This window comes from Nanorana parkeri, unplaced genomic scaffold (genome assembly GCF_000935625.1).
Source record: "Nanorana parkeri isolate BGI_ZX_2015 unplaced genomic scaffold, ASM93562v1 scaffold63, whole genome shotgun sequence".
Lineage (NCBI taxonomy): Eukaryota > Metazoa > Chordata > Amphibia > Anura > Dicroglossidae > Nanorana > Nanorana parkeri.
In genome coordinates, this window is record NW_017306331.1 from 2,745,399 (window position 1) to 2,769,193 (window position 23,795).

The window sequence follows — 23,795 nt, forward strand, 5'->3', positions numbered from 1 at the left end:
GTCAGTGTCATTCTTCCCACATTTTGCTCCAGTCACAATCAGCTCCTTTCCTCAAAGCAAGGAATTCCCCTAGTTTGGAGAAACGCGGTTATAATGTAGACATATTTATACAAAGCTTAGCACATCTGCCTCTTATTTGACCTCGCAGATAAATTTGCCATTCATAAAGCTTTCGCCCCCGGGCGTACAAACTGTTTGGAGTGTATTCAGTTAGTAGGCTTTAGCTTCTCATTCCATAAGGCTTTCTGCGGCCTAATCTATTTGAATGTACCAGCTGCCTTCCCCTCGCAGTTACGAAGCCTGTCAAAACGTATGCAGATCATTCATAATTGCTGACTGAAAGAGCCTGGATTACATGAGCCTGCAGTGCCTGCTGCACTGGAAAACAATTAAATATCGTAAAAATATCACAACAATTTTCACACTTTTGTCATGGAAATCGGCATCGCGGGAAAACAATGCACGGAGTTTAAACGTAACAATGAAAACAGAACTTACACACATTTCCGGTATTGTCAAAACTTGTCAGGATGTCAGAAACATTTAGAGCTCCTGTGCTGTGCCTGAAATAAAATATTGATTTGAATTACTCGTTTTTAATCGTTGCTCGTGCGGTATTACTAATGACAATTTAAAGAGGAATGCAAGTCATAAAAAAACAAACAAAAAAGCCTGCATTCAAGCAAATGTACCTGCCACTGCCAAGCTGGGACACCTTTATCTCCCCCTATACATCCACTCCTTGGTTCTATGAATGGGCTCTGTGCTATACTGCTTATTTACCTCTAAAAGCACAACTCCAGTTCATTTGTAAAAAATACCAATGAAAGTAGCAGAGCAGTTTTATAAATTAAAAAAGCAGCTTTTGCTTTGATACGGAAAGTCCTCTCCCACCACTAGATGTCACCACTCTTCTGGGTTGAATGAGGACCTGCGCCATTCAACTCATTTCCTATGAGCCCAGGCTGTCATGGACACATCCCCTGGGTTTGCATCACAATGGCGGCCTGGGCCCATAGTAATCTGTCCAGGAATAAGAATGACCCATCACTGCCTTTGGAAGAGAAAAGCAAAAAGTATATACTCTTAATTAAAAATATTTTTAAAGCTGAAGTTTAGTGCGCTTATATTTTTACTTTTCCTGTTCCTCCCTCCCTTTAGCAACATGCTAATGAGATTTTTAAATAAAACCTTTCCATTTTCATTACATATCTTATTTTAGTCCTAGTGACATCATCTCTGTGTCTCTGTGCTTCTTTATCAAATGCAAGGGGTTCATGGCTGTTAGGAGGCGGTAGCGGGGGTCCTACCACAGTACTCCTCTCAAGAGCCCTCAGCCCTGATGCAAGCAGTGGTCTGGCTTTTGGGAAGAGTTATGCAAATATGGATGAGTGGAGCTCAGTTTGGAGGGGTAAGCGGCCCTAGGTGGGATGTATTTGCATACAGACTGCCCTAGGTAACGCCCACATAAGATGCGGAGTTATCTTGATTGAGAAAACTGAAATCCAATGAATGCAACATTAGGAGTTACGGTTCACTGCACTGAAAAAAAAAAGTGAAGAACCAATTTTTGTGCCTTAACAGAACAGTCCACTCAAAATGAATGGGCTGCCTAACATGCCTCAACACATGAAAACACATGCAATTTCAAGAAGAACTTTTTTATTAACCCTTGCTACCCCTGCACTGCAAGGGTTAATAACTGCTCATTTTGGTCTAGGGAGCAAAATAACAAAGTTATACTCACCTGATCCTCTGAGCTTGCTGACTGTGACAGTACTCCCTCTTGCCTGTATCCTTCTCCACTCCAGCATAGTATGTCCCTTGGTGTCCTCACATCCTATACACTCTGTATAGATGACCTTAGACCACTGCAGCATAGGGGGAGCGAGGCTCCAGGGACCGGTCTAAGAGCAAGCAAGCCAGCTTGGAGGATCGGGTGAGTATAACTTTTTTATTTTCCTCCAAAACAAGCAGCTAACTCTTGAAGTGCAGGGGGTAGCCCCAATGGGTTAACTAACAAAATGCCCCGGTTCTTCTTTAACACAAGTAAGGTGTGAACGAGCCGTTATGTGATATTCTTACGTGCAGTCAGGAGACAGCACGCTCAATTTGCAAAGCTTTTAACACAACGATAAGGACCCCTTTTTCAGCCATGTAAAATGAAACCTCACCACACACGTTACAATCTCATAAGATCCACCAACAAGTATCTAGTGCAAGCTCCCGCCTGATTGTATGGTTTCAGTAGGTCCTCGTATTACAAAGCTATGGGAGATCTAAAGTTGATGGTATAGATTGTATAGTCAGATTGTAACCTGTGGTGTGTGAGCCTAAAGGTGCCCATACACCTTATGATTATCGGACGGAACTTTCGTCCGATGATCGAATAGTCGTACGATTTTCGTACGGCAGCCCCATCCTGCCCCGATGATGGCAAGATTAATTTAGCCGTAATTAACGAAAAGCACCTGGACGAAATGCGGTAATTGATTTGCCGTATTTTCGTTAGCGCAAGCACAGTGTAGATCGTACGACTTTTGACGGACGGAAATGCCAGCAACCTTACGAAAAGCTTCGCTCAACCAAAGTTTCCAAACATGCTTGACCGTCAAAAGTCGTACGATTGTACAGTAATGTCGGTCGGACACTGCAATGCACACATACGATTATCGGACAAAAAGTCGATCGCATACGAAAATCGTCCGATAATCGTAAGGTGTATGGGTACCTTTACTGTCACTTTCCTGATCATAATTATCCTTATTCTGGTGTGTTAGCACAGGGAACTGAGCCTAGTATTGTGTGCAATCAGCAGCAACTGTCAGATGACTTCCCAGCTCTCAGGACCCAGAGACAGACAGAATATGTAAAGCTAAATGTGGAGGTAAAAACATATATATTTTACACATAAGTATTCTTATATATGATAATTAACAACCAAGTATTCACATTGTTACATAATCCCAATAATCCCAATCCATAATCCCAATTGTGACTGGTGGTCTTTAAAGCGTTTAGAGTTATGTAATGCGGAGTAAATTGTGCTCTGCAGGCCGCTATGGCATTTCAAACAATCTGATTCCAGGGAAGCCTGTGACTTAGAGGTGACGTTAAAAATAGTTATCTGAAGGTTTAAGCTGGCATGTACTAAAGTCATGTACATAATTCATTCTGAACTTCATCCACTAGAGGGGGTATAAACCAGCTGAGACAAACAATCCACAGGCTTAGAAGTTAAAGGGAAATTCCACCTTTTATAAAAATTAAATTATAATAACAACAATAATAATAAATGCAAGCTTCATAAAATAAAAAAAATGTGCATTTATTATTCTTTTGTGTAGGAGCAAGTAAAGCTAATCCACTGGCAAACCACTGAAATACATATATGGGAGTTTTTTAGGCTATGTTCACACCAAGTCTGGAACACATCTGCAAACGCAGTGCAGTGCATTTTTACTGTGATTTTGCCGCATTCCGGTGTTTGTTTTTTAGCTTAAAATGGGCTTTCAGCTGCGTTCTGTGCATTTGAAGCATTTTGCGCGTTCCGGATCAGAAAAAAAAATAAGACATGCAGTATTTTTTGGGGGCTGAAACGGAAAGCACTGCAAAAGGTGTGAACTGTAGCCCAGAAATCACATAGGGATACATTGGGATGTGGTTTTGGTCCAGGAGCTGACTGTTCTGGTCTGCACAGAATCTGGACATCATGTGAACAAACCCTAACCTGCCAAAGTATTTGTGTTTCTGTCCATCCAGTACTGAGATTTACACGGCCCTGATAGACACCACAGCCAGGCCCGTGACACAATGTTTTGCTTCTGCAAAGATGCAATACAGCCTGTTCCTTTTCCTGTCCCTCACCCTGAGATTGGACAGTGAAAAGGCAGCAGCAGGCTGATGAGATCATCACTGTGCACACTCTTCCTGTCAGTCTGTTTCTTGCCTGCATATGTGCATGCAGGGGAATCTGAATGGCCCCTGTTGCTGCCCTTCCCTCTCCAAGTCTGAGGGCTGCTGTACGGGGGATTACAAGAGGCTGACATCAAGTCTAATTAATACTTTTTGCATTTAAATACAATTTATTGGTTTTTGATTAATACATAACTGCAATATTTGGTGTATTTAAAGCAGAACTCCGGACAAAACTTTCATTAACCCTTGCAGTGGGGCTACCACTGCACTGCAAGAGTTAAGTGCCCGTTTTGGTTTAAGGAGGAAAATAAAGTTATACCCACCAGATCCTCAGAGCCAAGCCGGTTGTGACAACGCTCCCTCCAGCGATGGTATGTCCCTCAGTCCTATACACTGTGTATAGAACGTGATGAATCAAGGATCCTTAAACCATTGCAATGCAGGGGACCGGTCTAAGAGCAACTCGGCTCCAAGGATCAGTGGAGTATATATAGTTTTGACCGGAGTTCTGCTTTAATATCTGCTTTCAGTTCAGCTTTGAAGTTTTCCTGAGAAAAAAAAACAAACACAGTTCAGTTCTCTTACCTACTTCAGATAGTGTGATAAGTCGTGCCTAAACACTTGCTGAAATAAGAGGGAGAGTCTGCCTACCAAAATCACCTGATCGGGTCCTGATGAACCTCAACATCCTTGTAAATGTGTGGCACCCTTGGCATCTACCCCAGCAAAGATAGCAGCACCCCCACCACCCCACCAACCAACCCATACCCCTACCCTCCGTGATAGCTTGGCCAACCCGCCGCCTCCCACTCGGCCGCGTACCCGCCATCTCTCGGCCTGCTAAAAGCTCAGCTGCCTTCTTGTGGCCGGCTCAGATGGCATAAAAGGTAGTGATGGCCCTGTTTGTACTCTTACCAACCAGCAAATAAGTCTCCGCTGACGTCAGTAGCTGCAGCCAATGTGGAGAAATTCACCTTCAAAATCATTCAAACCAGGTATTAGCATTTTGACCTCAGCCATCTTTCTGTCCGCCTGCTTTGTGTTTACATTACAGTTTAGTAGGCTGGCAGGCTGCCATAGGATATCATGAGCAAGCCATGCTACTGAGAGAAAATAATAGTGGAAATACACTCCCAAAAGCTGAACTCCAGGCATAAAAACTTTCATGTAAATATATTTCTCAATAGCTACAAAAGATATAAATCCATTTTGTGCGCACCAAACACCCAGTTATTACCTTGTAAATTAGCAGTGACATCATCACTTGCTACACATAGCAGTGCTGTGGGAGACACCCAGCAGGCCAACCCACCAAAGGTTGCCTTCAGAAAACTACAGGAGGGGCGGAGACGAGACCAGTCACCCTGCACAAGGAGAGAGAGCAGCAGCGACCGGTCTTTATTACGGGAAGCTCCAGCACATAGGCAAAGATGGGTATACTTCAGGAGCGCTGCTCACACAATTCCAAGGATGGGTGTACTACAGGGAAACAGGTCACAAAATTCCAAGGCTGGGATCTGTATACTACAGGGGCTTGCTCACACAATTCCACCACTGTTTTGCACATAGCCTGTGCAGAGAGCAGAGCACCACCCACTACAGGCTGCCTGCCTGCAGTCACCTGGCACAAGGAGAGAGAGCAGCAGTGACCGGTCTATTTGTACATTGGCAAAGCTTTACACTGGATTACTGCACAGATCAAGACGAAATACACAAATATTTGGACAACATCCTGGAGTTCAGCTTTATATGCTACCTTAAAGCAGGGGTACGCAACCACGGCACGCCAGCTGTTGTGGAACTACAAGTCCCATTAGGCATTGCAAAACTATGACAGCCACGAGTGCCAGAGGTAGAGGCATGATGCGATTTGTTGCTTACCCCTGCCTTAACGTAACTGTGACAGTACAGGGTAACTTGCATAGAATTAAACAGCAGCTAAAAGAAGAGGCACTAGACTCCCCTTTCCGGTGGCCCATGTGTTGAAATGCCACCTCATTTCTGCTACCTAGCCACTACACATATTCTGCACTTGTGGGTGTGCAGAATACTTGCTCCCCTGCTGCACGCTGTGGTTTCTCTAACTAGCTCATATGTCTCTACAGCACATACAAGTCGGTGGGAGAAACCACCTTGTGCAGCAGGGGAAACAGGTACTCATCTGACTGGTCACATACCGGCAGCGGCCTGGAAGCAGCAAAGAGCGGCCATATCATTGTCTCTTCTATTAGTGAAACTGATCCCGAGCTACAGACTTATAACAAAGTGGTAGAAAGAATAGTGTAAAATGTTCAGTAACCCCAAGCGACCATGTTACATTGGCGCTGCGTTTTCACTGACTGCAGGATAGCCGATCAGCAGAGGTGTGAGGTGGACAACCACCAGAAGGAGGATTGTTCACTTTCTTGACCACACAATTTGTAAACACGTCCTTGTTTTCATATAAATATTAGACATTCTTTAAAATAAAGGAATTTCCGGATATGGAAATGTAGGCAATGGTCTGAAACGCAATCAGCTCAGGGACTGTACATTGTAAAGTGTGACATAGAAATAATAGCTGCCATTCTCCATTTCATGTGTACTCCAGTCATACGGCTCGTTCATGCTCGGAAGTTGCAGAGAGAGGGCTCGATGCACATGTCATAGATTTGCACTGCCGTGCAGTCGTAACGCTGTGAAAAGATCTCATTCTTCAGATGGTGTACATTTTTAATTGCAATGGCAACTGCTGAATCTGTACCCTGCTGCTCTTGACCTAATGCTCCTCTTTTGAAGTGCAGGAAAATGAGCTCAAGGTCAGGGAAAACAATGGGACCAATGCAAGTGCAGATTTAAGAAACAGACAAGGCCTAAAGTCACACAAAAAAACATTCTTGGTAGTGTGGAGAACTCAGCATCTAAGACTTTTATTAACCCTTTCGCTGCCAAGCCCTCCGGAACATTTTTCAAATCAGCTGGCCAAGCCATTTTTTAATTTTCTGAAATTTTTTCCTATTGATTTGATTTTCAACTGCTGCGTTGCTAGCGTTTGTAAAAGACCCCCCAAACCATATATTTTCTGAAAGCGCAGGCCCGGTAGAATAAAAAGATGGTGATACTAAATTTGTAGGCCGTGCGATAATTGCGCAAATGTTACTCAAATTAATATTAAACCGATAAAAATACACAATTCAATTGTTAAAACACACCAAAATCAGTATCAGCGCACAAAAAAAAAGGAAGCACTTTTGTAGCTCCGTATGCCGTACGTCCTTGGCAGCGAAAGGGTTAATCAATGTATGGAAGACAAAAAAAAATCCCTTTCTATAGAACATTGTTGAAATTTTTTAACCTATTACCAGCTTTTTGGCAATTACAGTCAATACACTGTAGTGTATAACAAACCAGAGTGTTCTATGTACATGGTCTTGGGTATTAAAATTTTTTGCAGCTTCACGGGCGAACACAATTTTAAGGCTTGACATGTTTGGTATCTATTTAGCCGGCGTGACCCTATCTTTCATATTTTACCAAAAAATTGGATATTATATTCTGTTTCTGTGCACTAAATTTCATTTTAGTGTATTTTATCCTACAAATACTGGTTTGATAAACATTTGCGCAAATACCGTGCGACATAAAAAATTTCAACTAGCATTTTTTTTATTCTTCAGGGCTTCTGCTTTCAGAAAATATATCATTGTTTGGGGGTTCTTAGCCGTTTTCTAGCCACAAATTTAGATGTTATCATGTGTGTGCAAATAGTAAGAAATTTCTCCGGACAGTAAGTGGTTTAAGGCAAAATCAAACCCCTCCCTCCAATTCTATGAATAAGCAAAAAGAGTATTATTTTCATTATTGTGTAACTGGTCACATACTACCAAAATAATTAGAGTTCTTCCAGTCAAAAATAAAAATGTATCCTCGCTTTTGGCCCGTGGCATTATCGTACCCACATTTCCCTTGTTCGTGACAATGGCCCCATCACATGTTGCTCCAGCACTCTTAGCCATTTAGATAGAACATTGCTTATAGAGGGAAATGTGTGATTTCTGCAGAATGCAACACAATGCAAGGGAATAGAACGTGTTTCTCCATGAAGGCAAAAGAATGGGTGTACTAAAAAAAAAAAAAAAAAGGAAATTCCAAGGATGAGATGGGTATACCCCGGAAGCACTGGAAGGATATACTGCAGAAGCGCTGCTCACACAATTCCAAAGAATGAATAGGCATGGATGGAATGGGTATACTACAGGAGCACTGGTCACACAATTGCAAGGATGGGTATACTACAGGAGCAAGTGGTCACACAATTCCAAGGAAGGGATGGGTATACTACAGGAGCAGTGATAAAACAATTCCAAGGATGGGATGGCTATACTACAGGAGCAGTGGTCACACAATTCCAAGAATGGGATGGGTGTACAACAAGAGAACTGGTCACACAATTCCAAACATAGGGTCGGTATACTACAAGAGCACTGGTCACACAGTTCCAAGGATGCGTATACTACAGGAAGGCTGGTCACGCAACTCTAATAATGGGATTGGTATACTACAGGAGTGTTGCTCACGCAATTTTTATGTGAATGCACTTGCGTTAAAGTCTGCTGGGTTAAAGCAGCCCTTTCACCTAGGATAACGGGTAAACAAAACAAAAATCAAACACTTTTTTTAATGAAAAACACAGCAACAAAGACCATGTGCATATGTGGTATGCTGGCCGCTAATGTACAGCGCACTGGGTTCCATTCACAATGAATGCCAACGCAGCAGACTGAACAGTGGTGCATGTGTTGCTGTATCAACGTGTGGTAAAAACCCAAGTTGCCAAAATGCTCTAGTCCAAATGGGCACTTAGACTTCACACAAATAAAAAAGGTACGATCGTAAAATGTGGACTAGACAAAGCCAAAACCCCCCCACTTATTTTGAAAAATTCTCCAAAAAGGCAGGCAATGACCAAACTCAATATCTACAGAAAAGAAACGAGAGATGAAATGTTTCCAAAAATCCTTGAATTGTATTAAAATGATCTGAAGGGCGGAAGGGAGGCTGTATGTCTCTACCTCTCTGATCTTATACTTTGCCTCCTCTCCTCCCATCTCCCTTTCCCTTCTCCCTCTCCTTCCCCACTGTGTCTCCTCCCCTCCCCCCCTATCTTGGGGTGCCCCTCCCTTGGAACCAGTTAGCTCAGGCTACTCCTCTGTGACCCTGTCTTGAAGTCCGTACTAACGGGTTACTGCCTCCAATGTTGAAAATGTATATTTGTATTGGACTTCGCCTGAACTGATGTTATGTTTTATAATTTTACAATTTTATCATTTTGAATTTACATGATCTTACATTTTTATATACAATGTATGTATCATGTACTGTAATTGCCACTTGCAGTGGGCATGATAAAACCTGTTTATTTGAGTTTGCATATCGTAATAACAAAATGACGAAACAATAAAAACGTTTTGAACGAAAAAAAAGTAAGCCAATGGAGCAGATTTAGGTGCAGGTATTGCAGACATTTTAAAGTGTATATTAATAAAGCAGTGACATTCATCAAAAAAAATTGGAGTTACGTACCTGGTAACTCTGTTTCTAGGAACCTTCCAGGACAGCATTAGAGAGATAGGCTCCTCCCACCGGAAACAGGAAACACATCACCCACACCTAGAATAAAAAGAGTACCAGCCTAGCACACCTCAGTTAAAACATAAGAACCGAAGGATACCGCATCACAAACTCAGTCTCATGGAAGATGTACACATACAGAATTTATACATATGTATATATGTACTCCAATCTCACAAAGTACGGTATCTCGCAGCAAGCCGCACCATTAATCGGGTGGGAATCCCTGCTGTCCTGGAAGGTTCCTAGAAACAGAGTTACCAGGTACGTAACTCCAATTTTCTCTAGTCACCTTCCAGGACAGCATTAGAGAGGATAAGCGAGCACCATACTTACAATTCAGGGCGGGACCACGGCTTGCAGTACTTTCCTTCCGAAAGCCTGATCTTGGCTTGACGTCAGATCCACTCTATAGTGTTTGACGAATGTAGCGAAACTGGACCAGGTTGCTGCTCTGCAAATTTGATCTGGGGTAGCCCCCGCTCTTTCAGCCCAGGAGGCGGCCAAGGCCCTTGTGGAGTGTGCCGTCACCTGTTGTGGTGGTTTCAGATTTTGTAGATCATATGCTTGGTGTATGGCCATTTTGATCCACCTCCCTATGGAGCTCTTAGATGCTCTTAGCCCCGACTTAGGACCAGAAAACAGCACAAACAAATTATTGGACTTCCGAATCTCCTTGGTCTTGTCCAGGTATTCCAATACGCATCGACGTACGTCGATGCCCTGTAGCGCAGCCTCCTTTTCATTTGCTGGATTGGCGCAAAATGATGGAATTACCACGTCTTGGGTATCTGAGTCCACTACACCAACAGGTTGGTTGCCCTGCATACTCTTATGCCGGAAAACCATAGGCAATTTCTTTTGGACAGTTGGGGCTGTCCCGGAAGCCCCCCTCCATAGGTACCCCAGGTCCACTGACCCTCTGCTGTACCATGTTGGGGGGAAGCCCCTGCTCGCTAGCACGTAGGCCTAGGAAAAATAACAAACGTTACGATGTCCTGCTCGGCCGGAGGAAACACAAAATAACTGAGGTGTGCTAGGCTGGTACTCTTTTTATTCTAGGTGTGGGTGATGTGTTTCCTGTTTCCGGTGGGAGGAGCCTATCTCTCTAATGCTGTCCTGGAAGGTGACTAGAGAAAATGATCTGAAGGGAATATTCTTCAGCACAACTGAAGGTTTTATAAAACAGTGTAGTATGAAATCTAAAGGCCCAGCCTAGGTTAGTGCTCCTAACCAGATACAGGTAGAGCTACCTATGGGATAATGTGCTCATAACCAGGTACGAGAAGAGATACCCTTGGGATAATGTGCTCATAACCAGGTACGTGCAGAGATACCCATGGGATAATGTGCTCCTAACCAGGTATGTGCAGAGATACCGATGGGATAATGTGCTAATAACCAGGTACGTGCAGAGATACCTATGGGATAATGTGCTTATAACCAGGTACGTGCAGAGATACCTATGGGATAATCTGCTCCTAACCAGGTATGTGCAGAGATACCGATGGGATAATGTGCTAATAACCAGGTACGTGCAGAGATACCTATGGGATAATGTGGTTATAACCAGGTACGTGCAGAGATACCTATGGGATAATCTGCTCCTAACCAGATACGTGCAGAGATACCTATGGGATAATGTGCTCCTAACCAGGTACGTGCAGAGATACCTATGGGATAATGTGCTCATAACCAGGTACGAGAAGAGATACCCTTGGGATAATGTGCTCATAACCAGGTACGTGCAGAGATATCCATGGGATAATGTGCTCATAACCAGGTACGTGCAGAGATATCCATGGGATAATGTGCTCATAACCAGGTACGAGAAGAGATACCCATGGGATAATGTGCTCATAACCAGGTACGTGCAGAGATATCCATGGGATAATGTGCTCATAACCAGGTACGTGCAGAGATACCTATGGGATAATGTGCTCCTAACCAGGTACGTGCAGAGATATCCATGGGATAATGTGCTCCTAACCAGGTACGTGCAGAGATACCCGTGCGATAATGTGCTTATAACCAGGTACGTGCAGAGATACCTATGGGATAATGTGCTTATAACCAGGTACGTGCAGAGATACCTATGGGATAATGTGCTCCTAACCAGGTACGTGCAGAGATACCTATGGGATAATGTGCTCCTAACCAGGTACGTGCAGAGATACCTATGGGATAATGTGCTCCTAACCAGGTACGTGCAGAGATACCTATGGGATAATGTGCAAGTGATTACCTTAAACACACGCTGTATTCGTGGTAAAACACACTTCTGTATTGGAGCCAAGTGCACTGGTCATTTTCTGTCTTCTCTGATGTTAATTGAGTTACTGAGAAAAGCTGAAAAGAATTAAACCTTCTAACAGATACTTTCTGTAGGTTCTCTTCGTCTAGGTGTCGCTTTCTTAGTGCCTAGATAAAAAAAAGAGAAAATGGAGTGTAAGGGTCTGAAAGAAACAATGGAGGACTTTCAGCAAATTTTCTTTTTGCACTTAGTGGTCTCGATTTAAGAAAAAGACATTGGGGGCATTTATCAAAACTGGAGCAGACAGAATCTGGAGCAGTTTCCTGTGGCAACCAATCAGCTTCTCTCTCAGTTTTTTCTATTAAGCTTTAAAAATGAGAGTGAACCTGATTGGTTGCGGTGCACATCTGCACCAGATTTCTTCTGCTCCAGTTTTGATAAATTCCCCCTTTGTGTTGAATCCTTATCCTGGATCCCTAGACTTCCCAAATATAACTGCTGAGAGCACCATCTGTCATATAATATATATTACAAACAAGGGAACCACAGGAGGTAGGTACCGATTACACCAAAATTTTACATTTTATTAGCACATAAAATAAAGATTTCCAAAAAGAATAAGGTAAACCCCAAGTTGGCTTTTAAGTTTCGGTCCACCTTTCAGTCCCATTTTTTTTAAGCTTCAATTCTTTTTTTAAAAAATTTTATTTAAAAAGGAGGCGAGTGATTTTCACTGAGTCTTATAATCTGAGCCGACCTGTGACAATGAAACTGTCACAGGTCGGCTCAGTAGATCGGGAAGTGAGTGAACACATACCGTCGATTGCTCACTTCTCGATCTATCCCTGTAGAGAGACGTGACTGTCACTGACGGCTCCCTGCAGGGATTCACCCCCTCCCCTGTGCAGTCCTCCATCGCTGACCGGCGGAACGGACAGGGGAGGGGGCAGGCACAGCTCGCTCTGCCTCTGAATAGGCAGAGCCAGCTGTCAATCCCGCAGCTGGATGGATCTCGACATCAATGTACTGAGCAATATACAAGGAGCTTTATGCCAGGATCACCAGGTATTATTTTATTATAAGCTGCGGATAGCCATTCACTTCTACCAGTCAGTAAAAGGGGGAAGCTAAATGTAATCTGTTAATAAAACATATTTAAAGCAGAGATATCTGATACTTTAGTTCACCTACAAATCTAACTCCTCCCCTCTTCTTCCTCTATCTGTAGGGGTCCCCAAGGCTCTGTCCTCGGACCCCTTCTCTTCTCTATTTCCACTTCCTCCCTTGGTCAATTAATAGCCTCACATGGCTTCCAATACCATCTCTATGCCGATGACACTCAAATATGTCTTTCCACTCCACAACTCACCCCCTCAGTGTCCTTGCGTGTCACTAATCTACTAACTGACATATCCGTCTGGATGGCACAACACTTCTTAAAATTCAACCTTTCAAAAACTGAGCTCATGATATTCCCTGAAATGATTATTTCTATGGGGCCGTTCACGCAAACACGTGCAATCGCGCGTTTCAATCCGCCTGCCACCCAAACTGCTTCCTGAGCTACATTTTCAGCGTGATTAGCGCATTTGCCATATAGATTTCAATAGAAACTTGATTAAAAAAGCCCAAAAACACAATTTCAAAAAAAATCGTGCAAAAACCGCCATGAACCGACCTGGTGTGAATGGAGCCTTAAAAATGCATTCAAGTACCTTAACAATTAACTAAAATGTATCTTATTTGTGTATCACTCGGCTGTAGATCCTCAAATCATCTGTGAATTGGTGCGGACACTCTCCTTCCTTCTGGATTGTAGTCCATCACATGAGTGAGCTTGGAGCTTTACAACACACACAGGAACCATGGGGAACAAGTAGCCACCTTCCAGAAGGAAGGACAGTGTCAGCACCAATTCAGAGATGATTTGAGGATCTACAGACGAGTGATATATACTTGCTAGCTTATATGTATAAATATTATATCCACTTTATATATATATAAATAAACATACAGACAAATGAGATACGTTTTTGTTAATGTGGTACCTGAATAATTTTTTGAGATTTAACTCCTGAATTTAGTGTCTCTTTAAGAATATTTTAGTGATTGGGCTGACATACTGTATACCTTAAAGCAGAACTTCAGTCAAAAATAACAAGATAAAAATTAATCCCTCATTTTTGTTTCGGATATTCAACACCTATAGAACACACTTAATTGAAATATTGTATTTAATAATTTGTCCGGCCCCCATTCATACCAGGCTCTTTAGGTCTGGTAGAAATTTTAAGGGGGACTCCACAAAAAAAGGAGAGAGTGCCCCCCCCAAACCAGACTCTTCATCTGAGCAGTACCCCGGCAGAGCAGAAAAGAGACGAGACGAGCCGAGCATGCGCCCACCCCCTCTCCATTCAACATACCAGGCAACATGCCCTCGACATGGGGTAGGATCCCCATGTTGATAAGGACAAGGGCCTCTTCCCCACAACCCCGGTTCGGGGGTTGTGGGGGTCTGCGTGCAGGGTAGCTTATAGGAATCTGGGTGTCCCCTTTAATAAAGGGAGCACCCGGACGTCGTCGTCGTCCCCCCACGTGAATGAGTAAGTGTAGTTTGTTACCCTTACTCATTCACCAAGTAAACACAAATCGTAAATAAAAACACTATGCAGTTTTTGACAAATCCTTTATTAAAAAACAAACAAAAATGTCCCACAATGTAGATTCATCCAGCAATGTAAATGAAAATAGTCAATAGCAGGATGTCTATCGGCTATTGCTTCCGCAGAGTAGCGGACCTGAGAAATATCTTTCTATCTCAGGTCCGCTACTCTGCAGATTGACAGCAGGCAGTAGGGGGGCAGCCATAGACGGCCTGCTATTGGCTATTTCAATAGCAGGCTATTTCTCCTCCCACTGCTTTCTGTTAATCAGCAGAGGAGCAGACCTGAGAGAACTTTCTCTCTCAAGTCCACTTCTCTGCGGGAGCAATAGCCAGTCTGCCCGGGAGTTGTGGGGCTATGCGTGCAGGGGAGCTTATAGGAACCTGGGTGCCCACGGCAGAGGAGCGGACCTGAGAAATCACTTTCTTTCGCAGGTCTATTGCAATAGCCAACTGCCTTTTGAATTTTTGTTACCGCAATATTTGGATTCATTTACATTCGGCATTTGTTTCATTTGAAAACTCAAATACATTAAAATGTCCAAATTTAAAAAAATTGGGCACAAAACGAAATTTACATGTCTACTGGAAATGCTAGTTTGCTTTTAGGCTAAGTCAATGGTCTATGCTTGTGGAATCACTGACCTGAGAACTAGTATGCAAGTCAGGAATGCTATTTTCAATCTGAAGTTAGAAAGCCAAGCACATAGCATTTCCAAAAAAGGTCCCTCTATTCCTCTCACGACAGCATTACTTAATTTTGTAACTGGTGCTCTTGTTGGATTTAGCTAAGCAAATAGGTCAGAGCCTTTTACTGGATAATAGGTCTGGTTCAGCATTGTTTATAACCCCAAAAAACTCAGGTCAGCTGCCTACCAGAATATACTGAATGGCTAGGTATTTCCATCAATGGATTTCTTCTTCCCTGATGGCACATTGGGCATATTCCAAAATGACAATGCCAGGATTTATCGAGCTCAAATTGTGGAAGAGTGGTTCATGGAGCATGAGACATCATTGTCACACATAGATTGGCCACCACACAGTCCAAACCTTGACCCCATTCAGAATCATTGGGACGTGATGGAGAAGATGTTACACAGTGGTCTGACTCTCCCGTCATCACTACAAGATCTTGGTGAAAAATGAATGCAACTCTGAAATGGAAATAAATGTTGTGACATTGCATAAGCTTATGGAAACAATGCCACGGTGAATGTGGGTTGTAATGAAAGCTCAAGGCGGTCCAATTTAATATTAGAGTGTGTGACTTTTTTTGGGACAGGCAGTGTAGGTTCAGCATTCAAACAGACTATCTCTACTTTGTAAACATAACAGGTAAACTTTAACCTGCAATCCGACTATTCTTATAAAAAAGAAAAAAAACTTAAAAAGCCTTCACATTAAAGGAATAGCAGACATGTATTGCTGAAACATTTAAATAGATCAGTCTCTACTCCGCTGATAAAAGGCACAGACCTCTGTGACACAATAACTATATTATACAATAATAATACATCCACTTACAGCTTCTTTATCCAATGCTACTTGAGATCAACAGGGCCAGTTCTGCATCTTACATTTACACAGAAAAGATCATTGAGCTTTTCCATCAACCACGGCAGAGTATGTACTGAAAAGGCACATTAAGCAGCCATTATGACATGATTCGCTACTGACTCCATGCCATGTGAACAAATGTGGTGCATAATGGCCTAAGACCTAAGCCAGACAATGGCAATAGCAAAGCTACATATAGCAGCATACTAAACAATCACTCCAGGAAATCACAGATGGATGAAAAAGCACATTGTACTTATGCATTTGAAAGAGCTGCTTGCTCTCTGCCTTTTAAACCACAACAGTAGTAACTGACTGCTAACATTGGCAGCAAAACAAGGCAATACTTCCTAATCACCACCTGTAGGCTTACTGAGACCAAGTCATTCGTTCATTAACATACCGTCAAGAAGGGAAATATTATGGTAGGTGGATGCTAAACCTGTTTCTTACAGTAAAGAAAGTTTTAGGGCCCCAAGCAACAAACAGAACATCTGCCACTTAAATCCAATCTTTTCTGGGTGAAACAACCAGCCCATACAATACCCCTTGGTACGTTCTTCAGTATTGGTTTAAAGTTCTTAAGTTCATATTAAAAACTCATAAAAGTTCAAAAACTCTTTATATTGTCTCTAGGCCGTATGACAGGGACCCCCACTCCCCTGTACCTTCCCATACCCCTGGTTGGGCAGTATGGATGGCACAACCACCACGCCCCACGAATCGATGTTAAAAAATGTGCGACTTAAAATTCGTGCGCAAAAATCCCTCAAAAAAGATTAATAATAGGTGTCGCTTTGGTGAGAATGCAGCCTAAGGGCTGGAGCAGACTTGGGCAATCCCGGGACGCGCGTCCCAGGACCGCGTGATCGAGTGCGTTTGCACGCAGTGCTCGCCGCGTGGCCCCATTGATTTCAATGGGGTTACATGTACCTTTTTTTGCAACACGTACGCGGGACGGGAAACCACGCAACTGGGGTGCCATTAGAAAATAATGGCACCGCCACCTTGATCAGCGGTGGTGAGCGACTCTGTGGCCATACACCCATCCTCGAACGATTGCCGTGCGGTCACCGATCACCCAGGTGTGAACCTGGCCTTAAAGAATTTATATCACTAACTTTGAGATCTAAGCCACAATCAAATTACTAACTGAACAAAAGCCCTGGGCCATTTGGCTTCTCTGCACTGTATGATCAAAAAATACAGTGCTCTTAGCCACTATACTGACTACTATACTGACTGATGCCTTGAATAGTTTACTCGGACAAAATATCTTTCCTCCTTTAATGTGGATATCAAAGTCCTGGCAAAAATCTTAGGAACAAGGCTCAGCATGGGAATTGGAAAATGAATGCATAGTGACCAAGTAGGGTTCACACCACTGTGATGAGCCTGTAACAATGTCTGCAGAACATCCCTACCAATTACTGCCACCAACAGACAAAGTATCCCTCTTGTGCTACTATTCCTAATTATATCAGTAAGGAGTTTAACTCTATTTCCAGGCCTTTTTTTGTCTTTGAGAAGGCGGGGCTTTGGCCCAACTTTTCTGGTTTGGGTGACATGCCTATATTCCTTCCGCACAGCATTCGTCAAGTACGCAGAGTTCAAATCTGCTTACTTTAAAATCTCAAGACAAACCAGGCAAGGTTGCCTGTAGTCACTCTTTTTCTGCATACTGGCCATAAAGCCCTTGGTACAAATTATTAGGGAACATACCCTAACATCACAGGCATAGACATGGTTGGTTTCCATCATAAACTCAGCCTCTTTGCCGATGACTTCACACTTCTTTTTAGTAATATGACCACATTCTTGTCCAAACCTTAGACCAGGCGCATAGATTTTGCTTCAATTAAAATATATATTTACCTCTCTTGGTGGTAAGCTAATTACAAGACTCATTTGAATATCAATGGGGACCAACAAAGTTCTTTTATTTGGGTATATCCCTAACGAGCTTCTATGCTACCCTCTACAAAACTAACTAATCACTCCTTCTGAATAAGCTCAAAGAGATGTTGTGTGTTTGGAAAAAATATCACCTTTCATGGCTGGGCAGGATAGCAGGATAGTGGCTGTCAAAATGTCCCATCTTCCTAACTTGCTTTATTATTTTGAGGTATTTGTAAGTATTTGTAATGTTGGGGAGCTCACAGATCACTCGCACAGCTTTTCCATTAACGAAAAGTCTTTATTTCTCTTTCAAAAGGCAGACAGTAAAGGAAGTCCAACATAAATAGCTTGTCTCCAGCATATAACATATATGGCCTCACCAATCCTCGAGGTGTCACACACACTCAGTGTCCCAGTCCGGGAATAGTTTCTCTTGCAGCACTGCTGCTCCGGCCTCAATCCCCAGGGCCCCTGTCTGTCATCTCCAGACAACCCCATGCTAACCTGCACAATGGGTATCACGAACCCGCAGCACTCTGCTGCACTGGCCTCCACTCTGACTCCTGGGTGGAGTTCTCCTTACTCACAGGTGAGGCCCTGAACATGAGCCACCATTCTTCTCATAAGGGCTGTGCCCAGGTGCACAATCTTTCAGTGCTGGTTACCCCTGAAGCCTGGACCCAGGAATGGAGATTTCTTCCCTTCCAATGCTCTTTGAAATCTCCCAGTTCCAGGAACCCATGCAAAATCCAGAAAACCTGGGAAGAACTGCAAAGCCAGCTCTTTCCCAGTAAACGTTTGCACTTTATGGAACTCCTCAGCCCCTCTGGCTGAGAGAGCTGGGTAACTATATTGCCAAAAGACACCCTCGCATTGCCACGCACTGCCACATATTGCTAATGTAGGTTCCTTCACATGTGCTTTGGACCTCACAAAGATCTGCTACTTTATATGGCAAAAACCACAAACTGTGCTTACCTTTTCATACCATAATTCCTGCTAAAACTAAAGGGAGTCTGGGAGGGCCCAGCATCCACAGAGACTTTCAGGCTGTACAAATAGCTCAACTGACTAAAGTATCACACAGTCACAGAAAGCCTTATGTGGGAAGGATTGGAGGCGGTTCATTCTGACCACATAGCCATACACAATTTACTTTGGATATACTCCATGAAAACTGGTGCTCTTGTTGGATTTAGCTTGTTGGATTTTGGGCTTAGCCAATTACTGCCCATTACTTAAAGGTTTGAGATGGCGTAAAATATTCTGGTAGTTTACTCTCTCCGAATCTATCTATGTTCTATATCCTCAAAAATCCCTCAATTACCCCCAGGCTTCACCTCCTCAGCATACAGAGCTACTTCTACTGACTGGTCACCATAACGAGACCCTGCGGGTGGAAGATCATGGGACCACAGACTAAGTTAATTACATTTGGGTCATAGAAACTTTATTTTAGAATAAAAGTTTAGATTGCCTAGTAGCAGGTAGAAGGGTAACCAACTGTATTTTTTGCCATGGGTGGAGTTAAAAGGGCTAAATCAAACATCAGCAGGCACCTAGGGGTGAAGTTTTACATACAAGGATAAGTGCCTTGAGAACCCTGAAACCTGGGCGCTTTATTAGGCCTGGTTCACACTTAGGCGCAAGAAATCCCATGATTTTCAAAGGCCTCTTCACATGTGAGTATCAAAACACCAAACACAGAAAAAAGTACATGAGCTTTTTTTGGCAGTTTCAAGCTAGCGCTTTTGCGCGTTCGTCCATTGACCGCAATGTTTCTTGAGGTGCCAGTCAAGGAGCGTGTAAAAATGTGCCAAGCACACATAAACATGCAAAAGAAAAAATGCACGCTGAACCCACGCATACAAATGCAATAAAACGATGCCGCCTTGTTGTGAACGGGGGCCTTAAGCAAATGTCAGTTAGCTGGAAGCTCAGCTCAGCTCCCCCCCCTTCCTCCACCTCCCCAACTTCACCATCAGCCCATAACAATGATGGTAAGCCTAGCTGACTAACAGAACGTGGGAAGTTTGACTTTAAAAGCAATATTTAGCTGACTCCTTATCAGCTTTGATTCAATATAGAACATTACCCAGCCATATATCTAGAAGAGTTACTTGACCAGCGAAATTCATTTTGATTTCATGTCAAGAGAATTATTTCAGTGTGCTATTTGTGTAATAAATTGATTAAGATTATGTAACATTTCACATCTTACAGCAAAAAAACAATTTACAAAAGACCTTTATGCAGACAATCTCCACATGGTACAATATATTTGCTGCTGGTGACATTTACACCTCTACATGGACAAATTTAAAAAAATAGCATTAGCTGAATACAGAGGTCTCTGTCGCTAGATTTAAAAAAAAAAGTAAAAAAAAAAAAAAAGCAAATAAAGGGTTAACCCCTCTCACTATTGTTAAAAATTTTCAACAATGATCACTTGTTCGTGTTTGACAAAAAACCCACCCAAAGCATTTTGGGAAATTGGGGCTTCCTGGTCTTTGATAGTGCCAGGTCTGGAAAAACAAAAAGAACAGAGAGACCTGATCGTGCTGGATCGGGGGTAATCTGAAGTAAAACGGACACATGTCCAAATATATACGATTCCCAATAGACCAACAAGGGGTCTGGTAGTTTTAGTTCTTTCTTCCATCATAAGGTGGAGGAAAAAAACTGGACGGAACCTAGGGATGCACCGATAACGAAACTAGTATCGGTGCCGATGCCGCGCATTTGGGGCGAGTACTCGTCCAAATGCTCCGATGCCTAGCCCGATACTTGCGCTTCCTGTATCAGGAAGCCGGGCAGCGAGTCATTACATGCTGCCCGGTTTCCTGATTGGCCGGGAAGCGGGCTCCATGCTTTCTCGTCACCCGGTGATGAGAAAGCATGGATACGGCTTCCCTGCTAATTGGGAAGTCGGGTGGTGAGTCTTTACACGTCGCCTAGCTTCCCGGCTAATCAGGAAGCTAGGTGGTGAGTCATTACACGCAGTCTGGCTTCCTTAATGGGACTTTCGGTATCAGCGAGTACCAAAATATCAGTACTCGTACTCGATACCAAAAAAACGGTATCGGCGCATCTCTAATGGAAACTGATCTCACAGCGGTGACATCCAATCCGTGCCTCTCTGATCAGGATGGGATCCATGCACATGTGTGCCCGATGGCTCTCAAAACACCTGAACAATCTGATTAAATGCAGGCACTGTTCAGGTATTTTGATATGTGTGCATTTCAAGTGTTCTGCTTTTTTTTTTTTTGCTTGGCCAATAAAAGGTTTCTAGGGGGTGTGGACTTGTTTTCATGAGCTAAATTGCAGGAAAAATCCATGTTTATTCATGCGTTGTCACTAGGGATGCACCGATACTAGTACCGGTGTCGATGCCGAATATTACTCGTACTCGCCCAAATGCTCCGATGCCTAAGCTTCCAGTAATAGGAAGCCGGGCACCGTATAATGACGCAGCGCCCGGCCTCCTGATTGGCCAGGAAGCTGTCTCCATGCAACCTGGTCACTTGTGACGAGGGAACACAGAGCCGGCTTCCTGCCAATCAGGAAGCCGGGGCGCTGCGTCATTACACGGAGCCCGGCTTCCTGATTGGCCAGCTTCTCGACCAATCAGGAATCTGGGCAACGCGTCAGTACAGGGCGCCTGGCTTCCTGATTGGCCAGAAAGCCGGCTCCATGCTTTATAACCTGGTGACAAGAGAGCATGGCGCGGCTTCCCTGCTGATCGGGAAGCTGGTTGGCGAGTCTTTACACACCACACGGTTTCCCGGTGTAACGTCTATGTTGTGCTGTATGAATCTCAGCTGCGGAGTTTACTAAATACAGGAGAATTTCTTAGGGTATGGTTTCAGGGTCGAGCTCCAGGCGTCACTCTCAAACTTAAGCGGAGAGTTTGGAGCTCTACCATCATATGCCGCAAGTTATATGAAAATTAGATGTGACACACGAGTTGCCCCTGGGTATTACCGCATACCAGGGTTACAACCTCTTCTGTGTGGTTTAAGTAAGTTCAAAAAGATTCAGTAACTTCCAGTGATGATTAACAAACAAAGAAATGTAGTAACACTTTGCCTTTAAATGCTGAGGCTCAGGGTTCAATAAGGAAGTCCTTTTAGAATTAGCAGCAGAGTAATTCAATCACTACAGTCAGTACTAGCTGGGACAAGCTATGCCAGACTAGTCGATACTTGCTATTTGCTGTCTTTGTAAGTGGGGAGTCCTCTCAGCATTTAGGTCCTATGGTCCTGTTCCAGGCATCTCCAGGTGTCAGCTGGCGTTCACTTGCAATAGTGGAACGCCATACTGATCTTCCTTCCGCCCTTTTATGGGGAAGGAGTGTGGGTGGTGCTACCCACGTCATAGGGCCGCTGCGTTCCACGCTGGAACGCATCGGCAGATTACTTCCGCCTTGCGGCTTGCGTTCCACTGCGGAGCGCGGCGGCGATCGTTACAGCTCCCCCTCCCTAAGGGAAGCCCTCTTGGGGTTCCCAAGAGGAGAAGGCTTGCCGGGGTACCGAAGGTGAAACCTCCTCACCAGATTAGGGGCATGTACATCCCGACCATCTTGCCAGGAGTCCTCCTGGGGGCCATAACCCTTCCATTTGATCAGATATTGCAGTCTGTTCCAACGTCTCCTGGAGTCCAGAATCTCCTCCACTTCATACTCCTCCTCGCCCATCACTGGTATCGGGGGCCCTAGAGGAGGAGAGCGATAGGGGAAGGGATCCGGATGGAATGGTTTGAGTAAGGAGACGTGGCATGAAGGATGGTGTTAGCGTTTATAACCTTTTCTATAGGGAAAGGACCCATGAACTGTTTGCCCAGTTTCTTCGAGGGAGTTCCTAGACGGAGATTTTTGGTGGATAGCCAGACCATATCCCCCACGCTATAAGCGGGAGTGGGTCGGGCGGGTCTCCTACGGATATCGTAATAGTGCTTCTGTCGGGACTGAGCACAAGCAAGATTTTCACGTAACACTTCGGACATCTTCTGGAGGTTGGACAGATAGGTATCAGCTGCAGGTACATTCGAGGGAACCAAGGAGTCTGGTAAGGAGTTCGGGTGATACCCATAGTTTGCAAAAAAAGGGGAATGAAGCGTGGAAGAACTGGTGGCATTGTTATAAGCGAATTCCGCTTGGGGAAGCAACTCGAACCAGTCATCCTGGAGGTGTGTACAGTAACACCGGAGGTACTGTTCCAAACATTGATTTATACGCTCCGTCTGACCGTTGGTCTGGCGGTGATAAGCGCTAGACAGTCTGTGGTCAATGCGAAAAGATGTACACAAGGCCCTCCAGAACCTGGAAATGAACTGAACTCCCCGGTCAGATATAATCTGGGAAGGTATACCATGTAATCTTACGATGTTGCCTAGGAATGCATCAGCTGTTTCTTTGGCAGAGGGAACCTTGGTTAGGGGAGTGAAATGTGCCATTTTAGTCAGTCGGTCGACCACCACCATGATGGTGTTGCAACCCGAGAAAGGTGGGAGATCCATAATGAAATCGAGAGACACAGAGTCCCATGGTTTCTCGGGGTATAGGCAGGGATGCCAACAACCCATATGGTGGTCTTTTCCCACGTTTACAAGTGGCACAGATCTGGCAGGATGAGACATAATCCTTCACCATTTTACGCATTTGGGGCCACCAGAATTGTCGGTGAATGAGGTCCAAGGTCTTTGAAACACCCGGATGACCCGCTAGGGCTCCGTCGTGTAGGAGTTTGACTACTTTGACTGTCAAGGGGGGTGGTATGTACAGTTTGGAGTTTCTGTACAGGAATCCCTCCTCATCACATTCGAGTCCCGGAGGAATCGAGGCAGGGTTAGAGATTAAGTATTCCTTAAGCTGGTCTTTTAAACTGATAG

General features: G+C 43.9%; 1 protein-coding gene across 1 annotated transcript in view; it reads right to left on the reverse strand.

The window, feature by feature from the left end:
* Positions 1 to 23,795, reverse strand: part of CAMKMT (calmodulin-lysine N-methyltransferase) — a 334,629-nt gene that overhangs the window by 304,815 nt on the left and 6,019 nt on the right. The window contains exons 2-3 of the mRNA XM_018576285.1: positions 11,774 to 11,949; positions 499 to 563 (exon numbers count right to left, since the gene is read on the reverse strand). Of these exons, the coding sequence (XP_018431787.1) occupies positions 499 to 563; positions 11,774 to 11,949 (241 nt within the window). The remainder of the gene's footprint in view (positions 1 to 498; positions 564 to 11,773; positions 11,950 to 23,795) is intronic.